Source organism: Salvelinus namaycush, chromosome 21, assembly GCF_016432855.1.
Source record: "Salvelinus namaycush isolate Seneca chromosome 21, SaNama_1.0, whole genome shotgun sequence".
In the NCBI taxonomy this organism is placed as follows: Eukaryota; Metazoa; Chordata; class Actinopteri; order Salmoniformes; family Salmonidae; genus Salvelinus; species Salvelinus namaycush.
The window spans coordinates 39,432,732-39,450,993 of NC_052327.1; the positions used below are offsets into that span (position 1 = coordinate 39,432,732).

General features: G+C 43.1%; 1 protein-coding gene across 1 annotated transcript in view; it reads right to left on the reverse strand.

Moving 5' to 3' along the window:
- LOC120066364 (proline-rich protein 5-like) overlaps positions 1-13,121 on the reverse strand; it is a 33,999-nt gene extending 20,878 nt beyond the window's left edge. The window contains exons 1-2 of the mRNA XM_039017681.1: positions 12,797-13,121; positions 12,592-12,672 (exon numbers count right to left, since the gene is read on the reverse strand). Of these exons, the coding sequence (XP_038873609.1) occupies positions 12,592-12,672; positions 12,797-12,927 (212 nt within the window). The 5' untranslated portion in view covers positions 12,928-13,121. The remainder of the gene's footprint in view (positions 1-12,591; positions 12,673-12,796) is intronic.
- Between the last annotated feature and the right edge of the window lie 5,141 nt (positions 13,122-18,262).

Below are 18,262 nucleotides of genomic sequence, written 5' to 3' on the forward strand. Positions count from 1 at the left end.
GCCGTAAAGCATTTTTTAAAATCTGACACCGTGGTTGTATTCACAAGAAGTTAATCTTTAAACCTATGTAAAATATGTTTTGTTTTCTGAATTTTTATAATAAGTATTTCTGTATTTGAATTTGGCGCCCAGCAGTTTCACTGGCTGTTGAAGAGGTGGGACGCTAACGTCTCACGTACCCAAGAGAGGTTAAATTACTTGCCTAGTTAAATAAAGGTTAAATCAAAAATGTAAAATATGTTTTGACCATGACAGTTTACAATCCAGGGTCACTCCAAGCAGTTTAGTCACCTCAACTTGCTCAGTTTCCACATTATTTATTACACAATTTAGTTGAGGTTTAGGGTTTAGTGAATGATTTGTCCCAAATACAATGCTTTTAGTTTGATAAATATTTAGGACTAACTTATTCCTTACCATCCACTCTGAAACAAACTGCAGTCATTTCTGTCGCTGTAGTAGCTGACGTGTATAGTGTTGAGTCATCCACATACATAGACACACTGGCTTTACTCAAAAAAGTAGGGGGCTTAGACAGCTGCCCTGGGAAATTCCTGATTCTACCTGGATTATGTTGGAGAGCCTTCCTTTAAAGAACACCCTCTGTGTTCTGTTAGACAGGCAACTCTTCATTCACAATATAGCAGAGGGTGTAAAGCCATAACATATATGTTTTCCTAGCAGCAGACTATGGTAGATAATGTCAAAAGCCGCACTGAAGTCAAACAAACAAGCCCTCAAACATTTGATCATCAATTTCTCTCAGCCAATCATCAGTCATTTGTATAAGTACTGTGCTTGTTGAATGTCCTTCCCTATAAGCGTGCTGAAAGTCTGTTGTCAATTTGTTTACTGTAAAATAGCGTTGTATATGGTCAAACACATTTTTTCCCAAAAGTTTACTAAGGCTTAGTAACAGGTTGATTGGTTGGTTGGCTATTTGAGCCAGTAAAGCCAGTATATGGCAAATAGGAATGGAAATATTGTCCTCTATTATCCTCAGGAATTTTCCATCCAAGTTGTTAGACCCTGGTGGCTTGTCATTGTTGATAGACAACAACAAAAAATGTCACCTCTTCCACACTCACTTTACGGAATTCAAAATTACAATGCTTGTCTTTCCTAATTTGGTCAGATATATTTGGATGTGTAGTGTCTAGCCAATGAAGAAATCATTCAAGTAGTTGGCAATATCAGTCAGTTTAGTGATTCAATGAATGATGGAGCTGAGTTTGCTTTTTCCCCAAACATTTCAGTTAAGGTGCTCCAAAGCGATTTACTATCATTCTTTATGTAATTTATCTTTCTTTCATAATGTAGTTTCTTCTTATTTTTATTCAGTTTAGTTACATGATTTTTCAATTTGCAATACTTTTGCCTATCGGTTGTGCAGCCAGACTTATTTGACATTTCTTTTGCCTCATCCCTCTCAACCACACAATTTTTCAATTCCTCATCAATCCACTGGGATTTAACAGTTTATACAGTCATTTCCTTAATGGGTGCATGCTTATTAGTAACTGGAATAAGCAATTTCATAAATGTGTCAAGTGCAGCGCCTGTTTGCTCCTCATTACATGCCACGGACCAACAAATATTCTTTAGATCAACAACATAGGAATCACTACAAAACTTATTGTATGACCTCTTGTACACTATATTAGGCCCAGGCTTTGGACATTTGGTTTTCCTAGATAGGGCTACTACATTGTGATCACTACATCCAATGGACTTGGATACTGCTTTAAAGCAAGTTTCTGCAGCATTGGTAAAGATGTGAATACATTTTGATGATTTAATTCCTGTGCTGTTTGTAACTACCCTGGTAGGCTGACTGATAACCTGAACCAGGTTGGAGGCACTGGTTACAGTTTGAATCTTTTTCTTGAGTTGGCAGCATTCCAAAATCATGGGCATTAATATGGAGTTGTCCCCCACTTTGCTGCTTTAACAGCCTCCACTCTTCAGGGAGGGCTTTCCGCTACATGTTGGAACATTGCTGCAGGGACTTCCTTCCATTCAGCCACAAGAGCATTAGTGAGCATTAGGTCAGGCACTGGTGTTGGACGATTAGGCCTGGCTCGCAGTCGGCGTTCCAATTCATCCCAAAGGTGTTTGATGGGGTTGAGGTCAGGGTTCTGTGCAGGCCAGTCAAGTTCTTCCACAACACAACTTCTCGACAAACCATTTCTGTATGGACCTTGCTTTGTGCACAGAGGCATTGCTGTGCTGAAACAGGAAAGGGCCTTCCCCAAACTGTTGACAAAGTTGGAAGCACAGAATCGTATAGAATGTCTTTGTATGCTGTAGCATTAAGATTTCCCTTCAATGGAACTATGGGGGCCTAGCCCGAACCATGAAATAAAGCCACAGACCATTATTACTCCTCCACCAAACTTTACAGTTGGCACTATGCATTGAGTCCTGGCACCCGCCAAACCCAGATTCGTCCGTCGGACTGCCAGGTGGTGAAGCGTGATTCATCACTCCAGAGAACGAGTTTCCACCGCTCCAGAGTCCAATGGCGGCGAGCTTTACACCACTCCAGCTGATGCTTGGCATTGCGAATTGGTGATCTTAGGCTTGTGTGCAGCTGCTGGGCCATTGAAACCCATTTCATGAAGCTCTGAAGAACAGGTCTTGTGCTGACTTTGCTTCCAGAGGCAGTTTGGAATTCGGTAGTGAGTGTTGAAACCGAGGACAGACGATTTGTACGTGCAATGCGCTTCAGCACTCTGCGATCCCGTTCTGTGAGTTTGTGTGGCCCTCCACTTCACGGCTGAGCCGTTGTTGCTCCTAGGCGTTTACACTTCACAATAACAGCATTTACAGTTGACCGGGGCAGACATTTGACGAACTGAATTGTTGGAAAGCCGGCATCCTATGACGGTGCCACATTGAAAGTCACCGAGCTCTTCAGTAAGGCCATTCTACTGCCAATGTTTGTCTATGGAAATTGCATGGATGTGTGCTCGATTTTATACACCTGTCAGCAACGAGTGTGGCTCAAATAGCCGAAATCATTCATTTGAAGGGGTGTCCACATACCTTTGGGTATATATAGATTATTAATGTGTAGTTACATGTATTTACACCAAGGAATGTAAGTCCCATACAACTGCATGATATCTGGGTATTGTGCAACCCAGCTTTCTCTTTTAAACGTACTGTTCATGTTTGTTTCCAGTGCTAAGTATACAGTACCAGTCAGAAGTTTGGACACAACTCATTCAAGAGTTTCTCTTTATTTTTACTATTTTCTACATTGTAAAATAATAGTAAAGATATCAAAACTATGAAATAACACATAGGGAATCAACATCAAAATCAACATCTTAAAGTGTTAAACAAATCAAAATATATTTGAGATTCTTCAAAGTAGCCACCCTTTGCCCTGATGACAGCTTTGCACGCTCTCTGTATTCTCTCAACCAGCTTCATGAGGTAGTCACCTGGAATGCATTTCAGTTAACAGGTGTGCCTTGTTAAAAGTTCATTTGTGGAATTGCTTTCCTTCTGAATGCGTTTGAGCAAATCAGTTGTGTTGTGAGAAGGTATGGTTTGTATACAGACGATAGCGCTATTTGGTAAAAGACCAAGTCCATATTATGGTAAGAACAGCTCAAATAAGCAAAGAGAAATGACAGTCCATCACTACATTAAGACATGAAGGTCAGTCAATCAACTTCGAAAGTTTCTTCAAGTGCAGTCGCAAAAACCATCAAGCACTATGATGAAACTGGCTCTCATGAGGACCGCCACAGGAAAGGAAGATCCAGAGTTACTTCTGCTGCAGAGGACAAGTTAATTAGAGTTACCAGCCTCAGAAATTGCAGCCCAGTCCTCCCGGGTGGCGCAGTGGTCTAGGGCACTGCATTGCAGCGCTAGCTGCGCCACCAGAGTCTCTGGGTTCGCGCCCAGGCTCTGTCGCAGCCGGCCGCGACCCGGAGGTCCGTGGGGCGACGCACAATTGGCCTAGCGTCGTCCGCGTTAGGGAGGGTTTGGCCGGTAGGGATATCCTTGTCTCATCGCGCTCCAGCGACTCCTGTGGCGGGCCGGGCGCAGTGCGCGCTAACCGAGGGGGCCAGGTGCACGGTGTTTCCTCCGACACATTGGTGCGGCTGGCTTCCGGGTTGGAGGCGCGCTGTGTTAAGAAGCAGTGCGGCTTGGTTGGGTTGTGCTTCGGAGGACGCATGGCTTTCGACCTTCGTCTCTCCCGAGCCCGTACGGGAGTTGTAGCGATGAGACAAGATAGTAATTACTAGCGATTGGATACCATGAAAATTGGGGAGAAAAGGGGGGTACAATTTTTTTTTTTTTATTAATAAAAAAAAAAATGCAGCCCAAATAAATGCTTCACAGAGTTCACAAGTAACAGATACATATCAACATCAACTGTTCAGAGGAGACTGTGTGAATCAGGCCTTCATGGTCAAATTGCTGCAAAGAAACCACTACTAAAGGACACCAATAAGAAGAAGGTACTTGCTTGGGCCAAGAAACATGAGCAATGGACATTAGACCGGTGGAAATCTGTTCTTTGGTCTGATGAGTCAAAATTTTTGATTTTTGGTTCCAACCTCCGTGTCTTTATGAGATGCAGAGTAGGTGAACGGATGATCTCCGCATGTGTGGTTCCCACCATAAAGCATGGAGGAGGAGGTGTGATGGTGTGGGGGTGCTTTGCTGGTGACACTGTCTGTGATTTATTTAGAATTCAAGGCACACTTAACCAGCATGGCTACCACAGCATTCTGCAGCGATACGCCATCCCATCTGGTTTGTGCTTAGTGGGACAATCATTTGTTTTTCAACAGGACAATGACCCAACACACCTCCAGGCTGTGTAAGGGCTATTTGACCAAGAAGGAGATGGATGGAGTTCTGAATCAGATGACCTGGCCTCCACAATCACCCGACCTCAACCCAATTGAGATGGTTTGGGATGAGTTTGACCGCAAAGTGAAGGAAAAGCAGCCAAGAAGTGCTTAGCATATGTGGGAACTCCTTTAAGACTGTTGGAAAAGCATTCCAGGTGAAGCTGGTTGAGAGAATGCCAAGAGTGTTCAAAGCTGTCATCAAGGCAAATGGTGGCTACTTTGAAGTATCTCAAATATAAAATATATTTTGATTTGTTTAACACTTTTTTGGTTACGACATGATTCCATATGTGTTATTTCATAGTTTTTCATAGTTTTTTTGTCTTCACTATTATTCTACAATGTAGAAAATAGTAAAAATAAATAGAAACCCTTGAATGAGTAGGTGTGTCCAAACTTCTTACTGATACTGTATATTGAAACAATGTTTGGACTAGACCCTACACAGCAAACTGGACAGTTTTACCTAGTGTTCATTTTTCAGTGTAACACTTCTAGTGTTGATTCAGGAGTTAAATTAACTTTCTAAGCGTGAAATTAACACTCAGTGGTGTACAAAGAACCTCAGTGTTGGTGTTAATAAGTGTTGAATGTGACAGTGTGATTGTGTCAGTTTTACTCTGTGGAGAGTAAAACATTCCATCAAAATCACGGCCCTCGTTATCATATTTCTCAGCATGCTCTACTGCAGATAGATGTTTTATATATGTGTTTTTACATGTTCATTTATCGATTGATTAATCTTATGCCATACAAAGATAAAACAATACAAAAAATAAACTTATTCAATCAGTTACTTATATTTATTGCATCCATTACTGAAATGGTTGTTCCAGTTTAAATTGTTTAGCTAGTCTCCTTTATCAATGTTCCTAACCATGAGAGTCATTCTGAATGCAGGTTGCGGGTGAGTAAAGATTCCAACTGTTGGATGTTCTAACTCTGGCTGGATTCCAATAGGAAGTATACATCACTTTGCAAGCCAGCATAATGTGACTTGCAGGCCTGATGTGGCCTGTAAACCAGGAGGTTTACACCACTGTGTTAGGGTAAAACATGGCCATCAGAGTAAGGCCTTATGGTGTACAGTGCATTTGGAAAGTATTTAGAACCCTTGCCTTTTTCCACATTTTGTACTTTACAGCCTTATTCAAAAATTGATTAAATAAATGTTTTCCCCTCATCAAAATACACACAATACCCCATAATAACAAAGCAAAAAATGTTTTAAGAAAGTTTTGCAAATGTATTAAAAATAAAAGAACTGAAATACCACTGTAATGGGAACTGTAATGTTCGTGCTTTAAAAAAAAAAAAAATGTTTTATATACATTTTTATTCAAGAGCATATAAAGAACATGTACCATATATTTCAAGAGTCTGAATAAGTATACCATTTGGATTAAGTCACACAAAAACAACAGAAACAAACAAAAAGCCCAGAAATGACAGAATAAGACCTGTACGATATGTCAGGAACTCTGATCAGACACCTTTATACCTATGCTGTCTATGCTGCAAGATTGATGTAGTTCTCTCCATGTCAGCAAGTTCCCTGCATAGACCTAACCAAATATCTTTTGAGGGTGCATGTTAATTTTTCCATAATTTTGTTACACATTTCCTTGCTGCTGCTAAAAGATAATCTATCAATTTAAGTGGGGAGGATTGGAGTGTATCCACAGGAACAATACCTAGGAGGAGATGACATGGGTCTGGTTGAATAATAATACCTGTGATGTCCTGTATAACATGGAAAACTTTAGACGATGCCAAAATATATGTGATAAAGTACCTATTTGTCCACACTGCCTCCAACACTTTGCTGATATTCCTTTTTTACATTTTATTAAGTTTATCAGGGCTCATAAAAAAACGACGTAGTACTTTGAATTGAAACTATCTTGTTCGGTTACATGTAGAGTGGCTTTATATACTGTTTTCCATATGTTCCCCCAGCTCTCCTCTGATATCTGAACCTGTAACTCAACCTGCCATGAGTTCCTAAGATTATCTATTCATGTACTGTTCTAATAACCAATTTCTGTGTTCATGCAAGTGGCTGACTGTACAAATCCTCACTATCAGTAGCTGCAATTTGGCAGTACACCCAGACCTTGTTTTGAGAACGAACAAAAGATATCTCAGTTTCAAGGTCTCAGCTTACAGAGAAGAAGCCTCGTGAGGTATTGGTCTGTCACATGTTATAAACCAGTATTGATCTGTCACATGTTATGAACCAGTATTGATTTGTCACATGAATGAAACAAAACGGTAATGATGAATTAATTATGCTAAATCATGCAAATACAGTGGCGTGCCGTGGGCCTGGGGCCTGGGCCTTCAGTGAGGTCCTACACAGTCCCACCCGAATTAATCCACCTCTTATTACCATCATTATGATGCCATGGCTCTAGACACTATACATTTAGACAGAAACGCAGTATAACCAGGCGTTGCGTCACCTTGAAATTGACATTTTTATTCAGAGAATTGCAGGGGAAGAGTACAATACAGTACAGTTCAACTAATAGGCAAGAACATAGTCGAGTGCAACAGAGTTATATTAATATTCTTCTTCTATCCATTTCTGGTCCACAAACTTTGAGCTTTAAGTCCAAAAAAAAAAAAATACAGTGTGTTCATTAAACAGCGCATTGTCGCACCCAAAGCAGTTTCACCGTGATGATAAAGACACATAACTATTCACTGAAAATAAAAGAAAGAAAACTAATAATTTGCAAGATAGGCTATTTGCCATTTTATTTTGTTAATATATAGGCTATTTAATATTAACAAAATAAAATGCGAAACATACATATACATTTAATAAAAAATAAAATGCATTGTATGCCTACTCACCAAAGACTGATTATTTGAACACAAAATCCTTCCTCCTTTCTTTCCTCAAGAAGACTTCAATGACTCTGTTGTACAGTCTATCTGTGCGTTTTAGTTCCACCAATAAGTCCTTTTCTATCGACATGGAGGCTAATGCTGAAAGCCGAGTCTGTCCAGTAGCATTTCTGGAAAACGTTTTGATTCGCTTTAAGGCCGAGAATGACCGCTTGACAGAAGCCATGGACACAGGGATAGTCACTGTCACACATGCCAATGTGTAAAGTTGCTCCATGTCCTCATTCAGATTTTTCTGCTTAAGGAAATCAAGGAGATCAGAGGGACTTTTCCCTTCAAAATCAGTCATAGCATACATTACAGTCAGTTCTGTTTTTAGCTTGGATAGGTCGAACAGTGTTCCGTGACTCTCTGTTAAGCTGGAGAAGGCTGTTTGCGGGAATTTTTTCCGGTAGGTCTGAAAGTGCTGGGGGTCCAGGAGGGAGAGAAACATACATTTTTCGTGGTCTTGAAACCTGTTTCGTATCTGGCAAAGAATGTTGTCCAGAATATTGCTGTGGAGTTGTTGGTAGTATGTGCGAGGGTCTCCTTGTGCTGGGCCTCTGCATGCGCTGGGTGAACTTGAGATGCGCGCTGTGTCATCGTAGATTTGACTGAACCTGCGCCTCTCTCGCTCAATTGTGTCACAAAACTCGTTCACCCTTGTCAGGCAGAATTGTACATCCAAAGTTTGTTTCTGTAGAATTCCAAAAAGCACATCCGAATAATTAAAAATCCCATTGAATCTTTCAAGCAAAAAACAAAACTCAAAATCATCCAAACGTGCATTAAATCCATCAGCCATAAGCACAGTATCCCCGTCATGGTCATCATGATGTTCCAGTAAGTGGTTAAACAGCTCCTTTAGGGCAACTCTCTTTTCAAAGACTGCATTGACCAATCTAGATGTATATTGCCACCTCGTTGGTGCAACCTTAGGAAGACGACGTTTGCAGATGTCATCCAGCAGTTGCGTGCGCTTAGGGGATCGTGAGAAAAATGCTGCAAGGCCATTGAGGTTGGCAAAGAAGACATTGCATTCTTTAAGCTTTGATGCTCCTTGAGTCAGTACTAAATTTAGTCGATGTGCATAGCAGTGAATGAATAAGGCCATCGGTGCCCTCTCCTTAACTTTAGCCTGCACCCCATTGAGTCCAGATGCCATGACTGCTGCGCCATCAAAACACTGTGCCACAACTTTATCCAGACTACATTCATTTTCCTCCAAGAAACGGAAAATAAGAGCGGCAATGTCATCAGCTCGCTTGCCGCTTGTCACATCTTCAAATCGGATAAATCGCTCCTTGACTCCTGTGTCCGTCACATAACGCAGGACGAGTGAGAGCTGTGCTGCATTTCCCACATCTGTTGTCTTGTCCACCATAACAGCAACAAATTGAGCTTTTTTAATCTCAATTTTGATCTCTTCTCCCATCACTTCAGCAATAGCATAAATTAGGTCATTTTGTATTTTGCCTGACGTCCCAATGAACACTTTGTTAGTGGACAGGTGGTATTGTAAATCTGTGTTGCTTTCAGAAAGAAAAGAAAGAAGCTCCACGTAGTTCCCTTTGTTTGTGGAGTCAGCACTTTCATCGTGTCCCCTAAATGAAAGTTCCTGTTTACCCAAAAACATGACACAATCAATGAGTCTTTTCAATATTTCCCTATTTTTCTTCACCTTTTCATTGTGCAGCTCCGTTGCCCTGCGCGCTTGTTCGTTGAGCTGTAGATCCACTCGGGTGTCCCCAAAAGTTTTCAAAAGCACCATTGCTTGTAAGTGCCCAGCCGTACTTTGGTGTCTCGTTGCTGCCTTGGTTAGACAACTCAAGTTTGCAAAGCCAGTGTGGCTCCAAACACCAAATCGATCACTTGCAAATAATAGGCATTCCCAGCAGTACAGTTTACAGTGCTTCTCGGAGCCTGTGAGCCATTGATAGCGCTCGTAGTTGGAACTTTGAAAGTGGCGAACGAACCCCTTTCCCGCCTGTGACAGGCTTTGTAGCGTCGGCGTCGTGCGACCTCTCCTTACAATGTCTAACTTTTCTTGAAAAGTTCGTCTTGAGAATGGCGTTATAATTATATCCTCGACCAAATCGATATCTTCTCCTCCTTCTGCCATTGTGGGTTGAAAAAACAGCTTAGTAGTACGCGAATTAATTCGTTTATCAAATTCAGTTTCCTAGTTCTGAGGTTCTGCATAGACCTTCCCATAGGACCTGCCTCTCAATATTGGTAATCCAATCAAAAGACGTGCACGCACACTACGCCTGCTAGTTGGCTCCTGTGTAACACCAGAGCCAGCCAGCAGGCGTACAATAGCCAACTCTAAAGCTGATTGGTTGACACAAAATTTTCATTTCCATTCACTTTAAGCTACAAGCGCCCGCACTGTTGATTCTGAAGGCCTGAGGGCAGATTTTAGTCCCCTGGCAACACATGATGGCTGAATATGATTGGATGAAAGATCTAACATAAAGACCAGCCCTCCAAATCTCAACCTGGGGCTGGAAGCAGTGCAACCAAGAGGAAAGCTATGAAATGAAGAGTATAACTCTTACTCTGGGGAATAATTTAAGCCCTTCAATACTGCAGACGTTTTTTGGAACCCTTCCCCAGATCTGTGCCTCGACAAAATCCTGTCTCGGAGCTCTACAGACAATTCCTTCGACCTCATGGCTTAGTTTTTGCTCTGACATGCTGTCAACTGTGGGACCTTATATAGACAGGTGGGTGCCTTTCCAAATGATGTCCAATCAATTGAATTCACCACAGGTGGACTCCAATCAAGTTGTAGAAACATCTCAAGGATGGTGAATGGAAACAGGATGCACCTGAGCTGAATTTCGAGTCTAATAGCAAAGGGTCTGAATACTTATGTAATTGCGTATATTTTTTTACATTTGCAAACATTTCTAAAAACCAGTTTTTTTCGCTTTCTCGTTATGGGGTATTATTGTGTACATAATGCTGAGGAACATTTTTTATGGAATCCATTTTAGAATAAGGCTGTAACGTAACAAAATGTGGAAAAAGTCAAGGGGTCTGTGTGCTTTCCGAATGCACTGTATGTATTGTCATACATTTTTTAATTTGAATGACAATATTCGCCTGCAGTAGGAACTGACTTGGTGAAGTCCACAGAACAATAAATGAACAAATTCAACAACCATGTCTTTTTCACTAACAAATACAGTCATGGGTGGTATATCTGCAATTCACCCGAAAAGGCAAGGCACCTTGGGAAATTATATTGGAGGCGTGGCTTAGTGGGGGCATGGCTTTCAATTAGTTATTTTTGGCCACCAGTGAGTATAAGTGTTGTACCAGTTGAAGTGGTGTATGGTTATGTTAATTAAAGTTAAGCATGTCTGCTGCCACTTCTGAAGTCTTACTTCAGCTTACATATGGCATGCTTACATAAGATCATTCGACGATAGGCGATCCCGTACAGGGAAGAAATTAAATCTACTTTCACCTCTGTGTATATTACTGTGTAGTAGGATTGGCGCAGACCAACAACCAGACCAGGCATCATCAAGACCCAAAACAACACCCACCTGAGCGAGATGGCCGGGATGAACCTAGGAGCGATGCGCTGCTACAACACAGTGAGGCTAAAGCTGATCCCCAACAAGGAGGCTGCTGAGGACGGAGCCACCAATCGCCGAGGAGCAGCAACAGCAACCATAACCGCCAGACCAGAAACCATGACCCGCCTGGAATTCAGCAGGAACTGCCTGGTGAAACCCCAGGGGCCACAGGAATCATTTGAAGCCAGTTTCAAGACCCCCCAGTCACTAGAACAGTTTTGGTAAAAATTCAGAAATTGTAAAGATTCAGCCTCATTTAACAGAATCAGAGCATACCTCCTTTCCGACACTGAATCGACACCAGTTCCTATGCCGGCAGAGCAAGGGCCAGCGCCACAAACCCTAACCCAAATCCCAACCCCACCAACCCACTCCGCCAGACAACAACAACGAAGACCCAGAACCAGACCTTTCCACAGGTAATGCCCAACCCACTTCCCAATATGTCCCACTCCTGTCACCACCCAAGACCCTCCAGAAACAGCCCCTACCCCTGCCGGCCCCTCTATCTCTGCCCCATCCCAACAAATCCCTTCCTAGCCACCTCCACCCCCATCAAACCCCAGGTCAAAAATTACCAAATGATAACTCCTCCCCCTGCTCCTTAGTGGCCCAGATCCATCCTCCTTAGCCCTCCCTACCCATAATCCCGCACAGCAGCAAGCTAGCCTCAGTCCAGACACCCCGAACCCTCCAAACCGTCTTCACCCCTCCCAGCACCCTCAATTCTATCACCAAGTCAGTACAGGGGCCACGAGGTAATCAGTGGGGCGGCATGCCAAGACCTGTGAACAGCCAAGAACCACCCAACAACACAAACGACCCGCTAGAGGCCCCTCACCCACCTCTGCAATGAAATGATCAAACACAGACCTGGTTCAGACTAAAGATCACACCTTCAAGTGTGAACCCATATAGACACTGGCCCAGTGTTTAACACTGAAGAATTTGCTGTGAGCTGAGACTCAGCTCTCTGGCCTGTTGGTTTTCTTCTATAGTGTGTGATATGCGTGACTTCAGTTGTTTACTGGGCTGTAATCGAGGCTGACATGACAGAACTGACAGCTCTGGTCTGGTCTTGAAAGATAATGAGATATCTGGCAAGACCACATGGCCTCCCACAAACACACACACACATACACACACACATACATACACACACGTGGCAGATAAACGCCATGCTAGCAAACAGATGTGTGTGTTTGCTTGTGTTTGTAACTCACCTGACACCTTCGTTGAGGACATAGAGTTCATTGTCAGCCAGACCTTTCTTCTGGAAGACGGCAATGACAGCATTGTGGATGCTAGTGGACACACACACAAACATCAACATGTACCACTCAGATTCCATTTACCCATTTACCCATTAAATTATATTTAATATTCTACATCTACATATACTACATGCATGGTCAGGCTGCAGCATACCTGTTCCAGGTAGCGTTGGCCCCAGCCCTCTTCTGTTTCTCTCCTCTCTCCTCCGGTGATCCCTTCTCACTCTTTCCTAGCTCACTAAGACTGGGAGAGCTCATCAACTTCAGCCTGTGTAGAGTTCTCATGACGGAAGAGAGGGAGGGAGAGAGAGAAAGACAGCAGACTAAGCATTGAGCTACAGCAAAGACTAGAAACTGAACAAGAAGGAGATCATTCAAATAGGGGAATAGAGAGAGGGGCGGGGTTGTGAAGAGAAGCGAAGAGTATGAACCAAGAGTGTAAAGTGAAAGACGGAAGAGAGACTGTGCATCTGGCCGAGGCAGAGACCAGAGCAGAAGACTCAATGAGACACTGAGGAGAAGAGAGAGAGGGGTGAGGGGAGGGGAGGAGGAAGAAGGCGGGGCCATGGTCTGTGACTATTGCTTATTGTCTGAGGTCTCAGGAGAAAAAAAACAATACCATTTCCTTGCTTCCCCCTCCCCTGGCTGGAGCGGAATTAGTGGAATGGTATCAAATACATCAAACACATGGTTTCCATGTGTTTAATGCCATTCTATTTGCTCCGTTCCAGCCATTATTATGAGCCGTCCTCCCCTTAGCAGCCTCCACTGATACACACATACATGCAGACATACAAATACAATAAATTCATTCACAGCACAAAATCAAATGCATATGGGACCGCAGAGAAAGGGAACTAATATATATATTTTTTGCTGTTTACCTGATAGCGACACCATGAGCTTAACAGGAAGAAGTCTAGCTCTTTGACAACAAAAACAGGGACAGGAAACAGTGACACAATAAGGCACAATGAGAGACGGTTTCCTGCATGGTAGGGGATGTATCGCGGGACAAAAGATGCAGCGAGACAAGCTAGGATAAAGGAAGTAGCCTTGCTAGGCTTCTAGGCTCTCCTGTTAGAAGCATAAGACAGTTTGAGGTTAACAACAGATCTTGGATCAGATTACCCAACCCCCAATCGTAACCTTAAGCGGTAGTAGGATGAAAACGATCTGAACCTGTATCATTGGTTATGGGCAACACGGCCGGGAATGAGACGAGAAAGCAATGCTCTGATGGGAGAAGGACTAAAAAGACAGAATTGGAAATTACCGCACAGAAAATAGATCAAATACAGTGATATGATTACTGAGGGCAGTTAAAGGGTTGAAGTCTGGTTGGTTAGAAGGTTAGAGGTTGTCTGATTGGTGAAAACGGATTGAAAATGTGTATTCTGATCGGTGGAGGGGTTAAAGTACAGTGTGAATAAATGCTTGTGTTTCTGGTCAAACCCACACAGTCCAGGAGAAGTCTGCTGACACCAGACCACTGAACAATAGACCTTTTCAACACCCCACTCCCACTCTCACAGACGCAGGAACACACACAGGCATGGAGTATGCATAGGCATTTGGATAGACATAGAAACAAGCTCATACACACCAGCATGCACACACACACGCGTGCACACAAGCACACACACACTCACTACACACACAGGGTGTAACCACATTTTCTGTGCTGTTCTGATCTCTCTCTGTGTGTGTTTCACTATACCTCACCCACAAAACCCCACACTCAGTCTCTTCTTTTGATTACTCCCTTTAGCCATTTCTGCAGAACTTTTCAGTATTAACTGATGAAACAACTCAGCAATGTTGCGTAAGGCCAGCAAAATGTTACACACAGTCAATGGGTCAAAGTTCAAAGACCCATTATCCAATAGGCCAGATGTGTTGCACACTTATACAATCCTTAGAGGGAGTAGGGACAGGTGGGTAAGGATTGGATAACTATATGGTCAAATCTTACCCTTTGACATGCAAACTGGAGTTTCTGCCCTATCGCTTACACCCATCATTTTTTTTCTAATTTCCAGTTATTGCATGTTAGGTGTACCATTGAGATGGTAGGGCAACTCTCCCTAGTATCATCTGCCATCCACTACATAAGGAATCGTGCTTGGGGTTGATTTCAGACTGGCTATAGTTTTATGACCACCCAAAATGTTAATCCTTGGAGTTGATCCTCACCTCCTGATTGGATGATCGCTATTGTCCACATCATGGCTTGGGGGCGGGGCTGAGAAGGTGGTGAAGTTGAGTGACAGGGGTCGGGGGGAGGGGCGAGAGCCGTGCCTCCGACGGAGTCCATCCAACATCTGTCAAAGGAAACATTGAGAAAACAACAACATCAAAATTAAACCCTTGACTCGCCAGGGTCTTTCTATTCAGGGTGGGGTCAGGGTGCAAAGTGACAAAGCATGCTCAGAAAGAACCATATTATAAAGAACAGGCATTCCTCTTCATCGTGTAGAATAAGGAATTGATTGTGTCTGTCAACTTAATATTTTATAGATTATTATTATTATTGTCACAGCAGCTAGCCAACCAAGAAACATTCAACACACGGAAAGAGAGAGAGTAGTCAAAACCACAATGAACTCTGAACGGCCTCTCGATACTGTTGATGTAGCAGCCTATCATTTGAGACGTGTAACAACAGTGAAATTTTGAAATCAAAAGGGTGTGTAAGGCTTACTCAATACTCATACAAACTCATTCAGTCTACACACACAGAGATGCACGCAGGCACACGCACACACACACGCACACACACACAAACAGGGCCAGGTCCAGGCATAAGCAAAATGGGTAGAATTGCAAAATGGGTAGGTTTGCAGGAAATTAGCTGTAAAATTGCACATTACTTCTCTCCGCCCATGGCAGAATGTGTAGAATTGCAGGATAAAAAAAAAGTCCTCTCCACCATCAAGAGGGGGGTCACAATTTGGCTGTAAAGAAAATACAAAATAAATACCATTGCTACATAATTTATGGAAATACTTGTAGATGTAAATACATTTGACCTCATGCTTATTGGTCTATAGGTTAATTTGCATAATTTTGTGGAATTCATTTTATTTGAATTTTTTTACCTTTATTTAACCAGGTAGGCTAGTTGAGAACAAGTTCTCATTTACAACCGCGACCTGGCCAAGATAAAGCAAAGCAGTGTGACACAAACAACAACACAGAGTTACACATGGAATAAACAAAAATACAGTCAATAATACAATAGAGCAAGTCTATATACAGTGTGTGCAAATGAGGTAGGATAAGGGGGGGTGAGGCAATAAATAGGCCATAGTGGTGAAATTATTACAGTATGGCAAATTAAACACTGGGGTGATAGATATGCAGAAGATGAGTGTGCAAGTAGCGGTACTGGGGTGCAAATGAGCAAAAATAAATAAATAACAATATGGTGATGAGGTAGTTGGATGGGCTATTTACAGATTGGCTATGTACAGGTGCAGTGATCTGTGAGCTAATGAGGGAGATATGAGTCTCCAGCTTTAGTGATTTTTGCAGTTCATTCCAGTCATTGGCAGCAGAGAACCGGAAGGAATGGCGGTCGAAGGAGGAATTGGCTTTGGGGGTGACAAGTGAAATATACCTGCTGGAGCGCGTGCTGCGGGTGGGTGCTGCTATGGTGACCAGTGAGCTGAGATAAGGCGGGGCTTTACTTAGCAACAATTTATAGATGACCTGGAGCCAGTGGGGTAGCCAGGTGGAAAGCATGGCCAGCCGTAGGAAAATGCTTATTGAAATTCTCAATTATCGTAGATTTATCGGTGGTGACAGTATTTCCTAGCCTCAGTGCAGTGGGCAGCTGGGAGGAGGTGCTCTTATTCTCCATGGACTTTACAGTGTCCCAGAACTTTTTGGAGTTAATGCTACAGGATGCAAATTTCTGTTTGAAAAAGCTAGCCTTTGCTTTCCTAACTGCCTGTGTATTTTGGTTCCTAACTTCCCTGAAAAGTTGTATATCGCGGAGGCTATTCGATGCTAATGCAGAATGCCACAGGATGTTTTTGTGCTGGTCAAGGGCAGTCAGGTCTGGAGTGAACCAAGGGCTATATCTGTTCCTGGTTCTACATTTTTTGAATGGGGCATGCTTATTTAAGATGGTGAGGAAAGCACTTTTAAAGAATAACCATGCATCCTCTACTGACGGAATGAGGTCAATATCCTTCCAGGATACCCGGGCCAGGTCGATTAGAAAGGCCTGCTCGCTGAAGTGTCTTAGGGGTGGTCGCTTGACCGCAGACCCATTACGGACGCAGGCAATGAGGCAGTGATCGCTGAGATCCTAGTTGAAGACAGCAGAGGTGTATTTGGAGGCCAGGTTGGTTAGGATGATATCTATGAGGGTGCCCGTGTATACGGATTTGGGGTTTACCTGGTGGGTTCATTGATAATTTGTGTGAGATTGAGAGCATCAAGCTTAGATTGTAGGATGGCCGGGGTATTAAGCATGTCCCAGTTTAGGTCACCTAACAGCACGAGCTCAGAAGATAGATGGGGGGCAATCAATTCGCATATGGTGTCCAGGGCACAGCTGGGGGCAGAAGGTGGTCTATAGCACGCGGCTACGGTAAGAGACTTGTTTCCGGAGAGGTGGATTTTTTAAAGTAGAAGCTCAAATTGTTTGGGCACAGACCTGGATAGTAAGACAGAACTCTGCAGGCTATCCCTGCAAATTTCTTGTCGGAAAATGTTATAGTTAGGGATTGAAATTTCAGGGTTTTTGGTGGTCTTCCTAAGCCAGGATTCAGACACGGCTAGGACATCCGGGTTGGCAGAGTGTGCTAGGGCAGTGAATAAAACAAACTTAGGGAGAAGGCTTCTAATGTTAACATGCATGAAACCAAGGCTTTTACGGTTACAGAAGTCAACAAATGAGAGCGCCTGGGGAATAGGAGTGGAGCTAGGCACTGCAGGGCCTGGATTAACCTCCACATCACCAGAGGAACAGAGGAGGAGTAGGATAAGGGTACGGCTAAAGGCTAAAAGAACAGGTCATCTAGTACGTTCGGAACAGAGAGTAAAAGGAGCAGATTTCTGGGCACGGTAGAATAGATTCAAGGCATAATGTACAGACAAAGGTATGGTAGGATGTGAATACAGTGGGGGTAAACCTGTGCATAGAGTGACGATGAAAGAGATATTGTCTCTAGAAATATAATTTAAACCAGGTGATGGGAGGTGGAACTAAAGTGTTAACTAATGCGTATTGAGCAAGGCTAGAGGCTCTACAGTGAAATAAGGCAATAATTACTAACAAAAACAGCAATGGACAAGGCATATTGACGTTAGGGAGAGGCATGTGTAGCCGAGTGATCATATTAGTCCAGTGAGTGGCTTCAGGCAGCTAGCGGGCCGGGGCCAGCAAACTAGGAGAAGGGCCTTTGAGGGACGTCGCAACGGAAGAAAGTCTGTTGTGGCCGCCTCGTGCTGTTACGTCAGCAGACGGATCAGCAGGGCTCTGTGTGGTAAATCAGGCCAATTGGCAAAATAGGTATAGTGGGCAAAAAATTTGTCCGATGGGCCTCTTAAGCTAACAGTCCGATGCGCTCTAGACAGCTAGCGGGCCACGGCTAGCAGGCTAGCG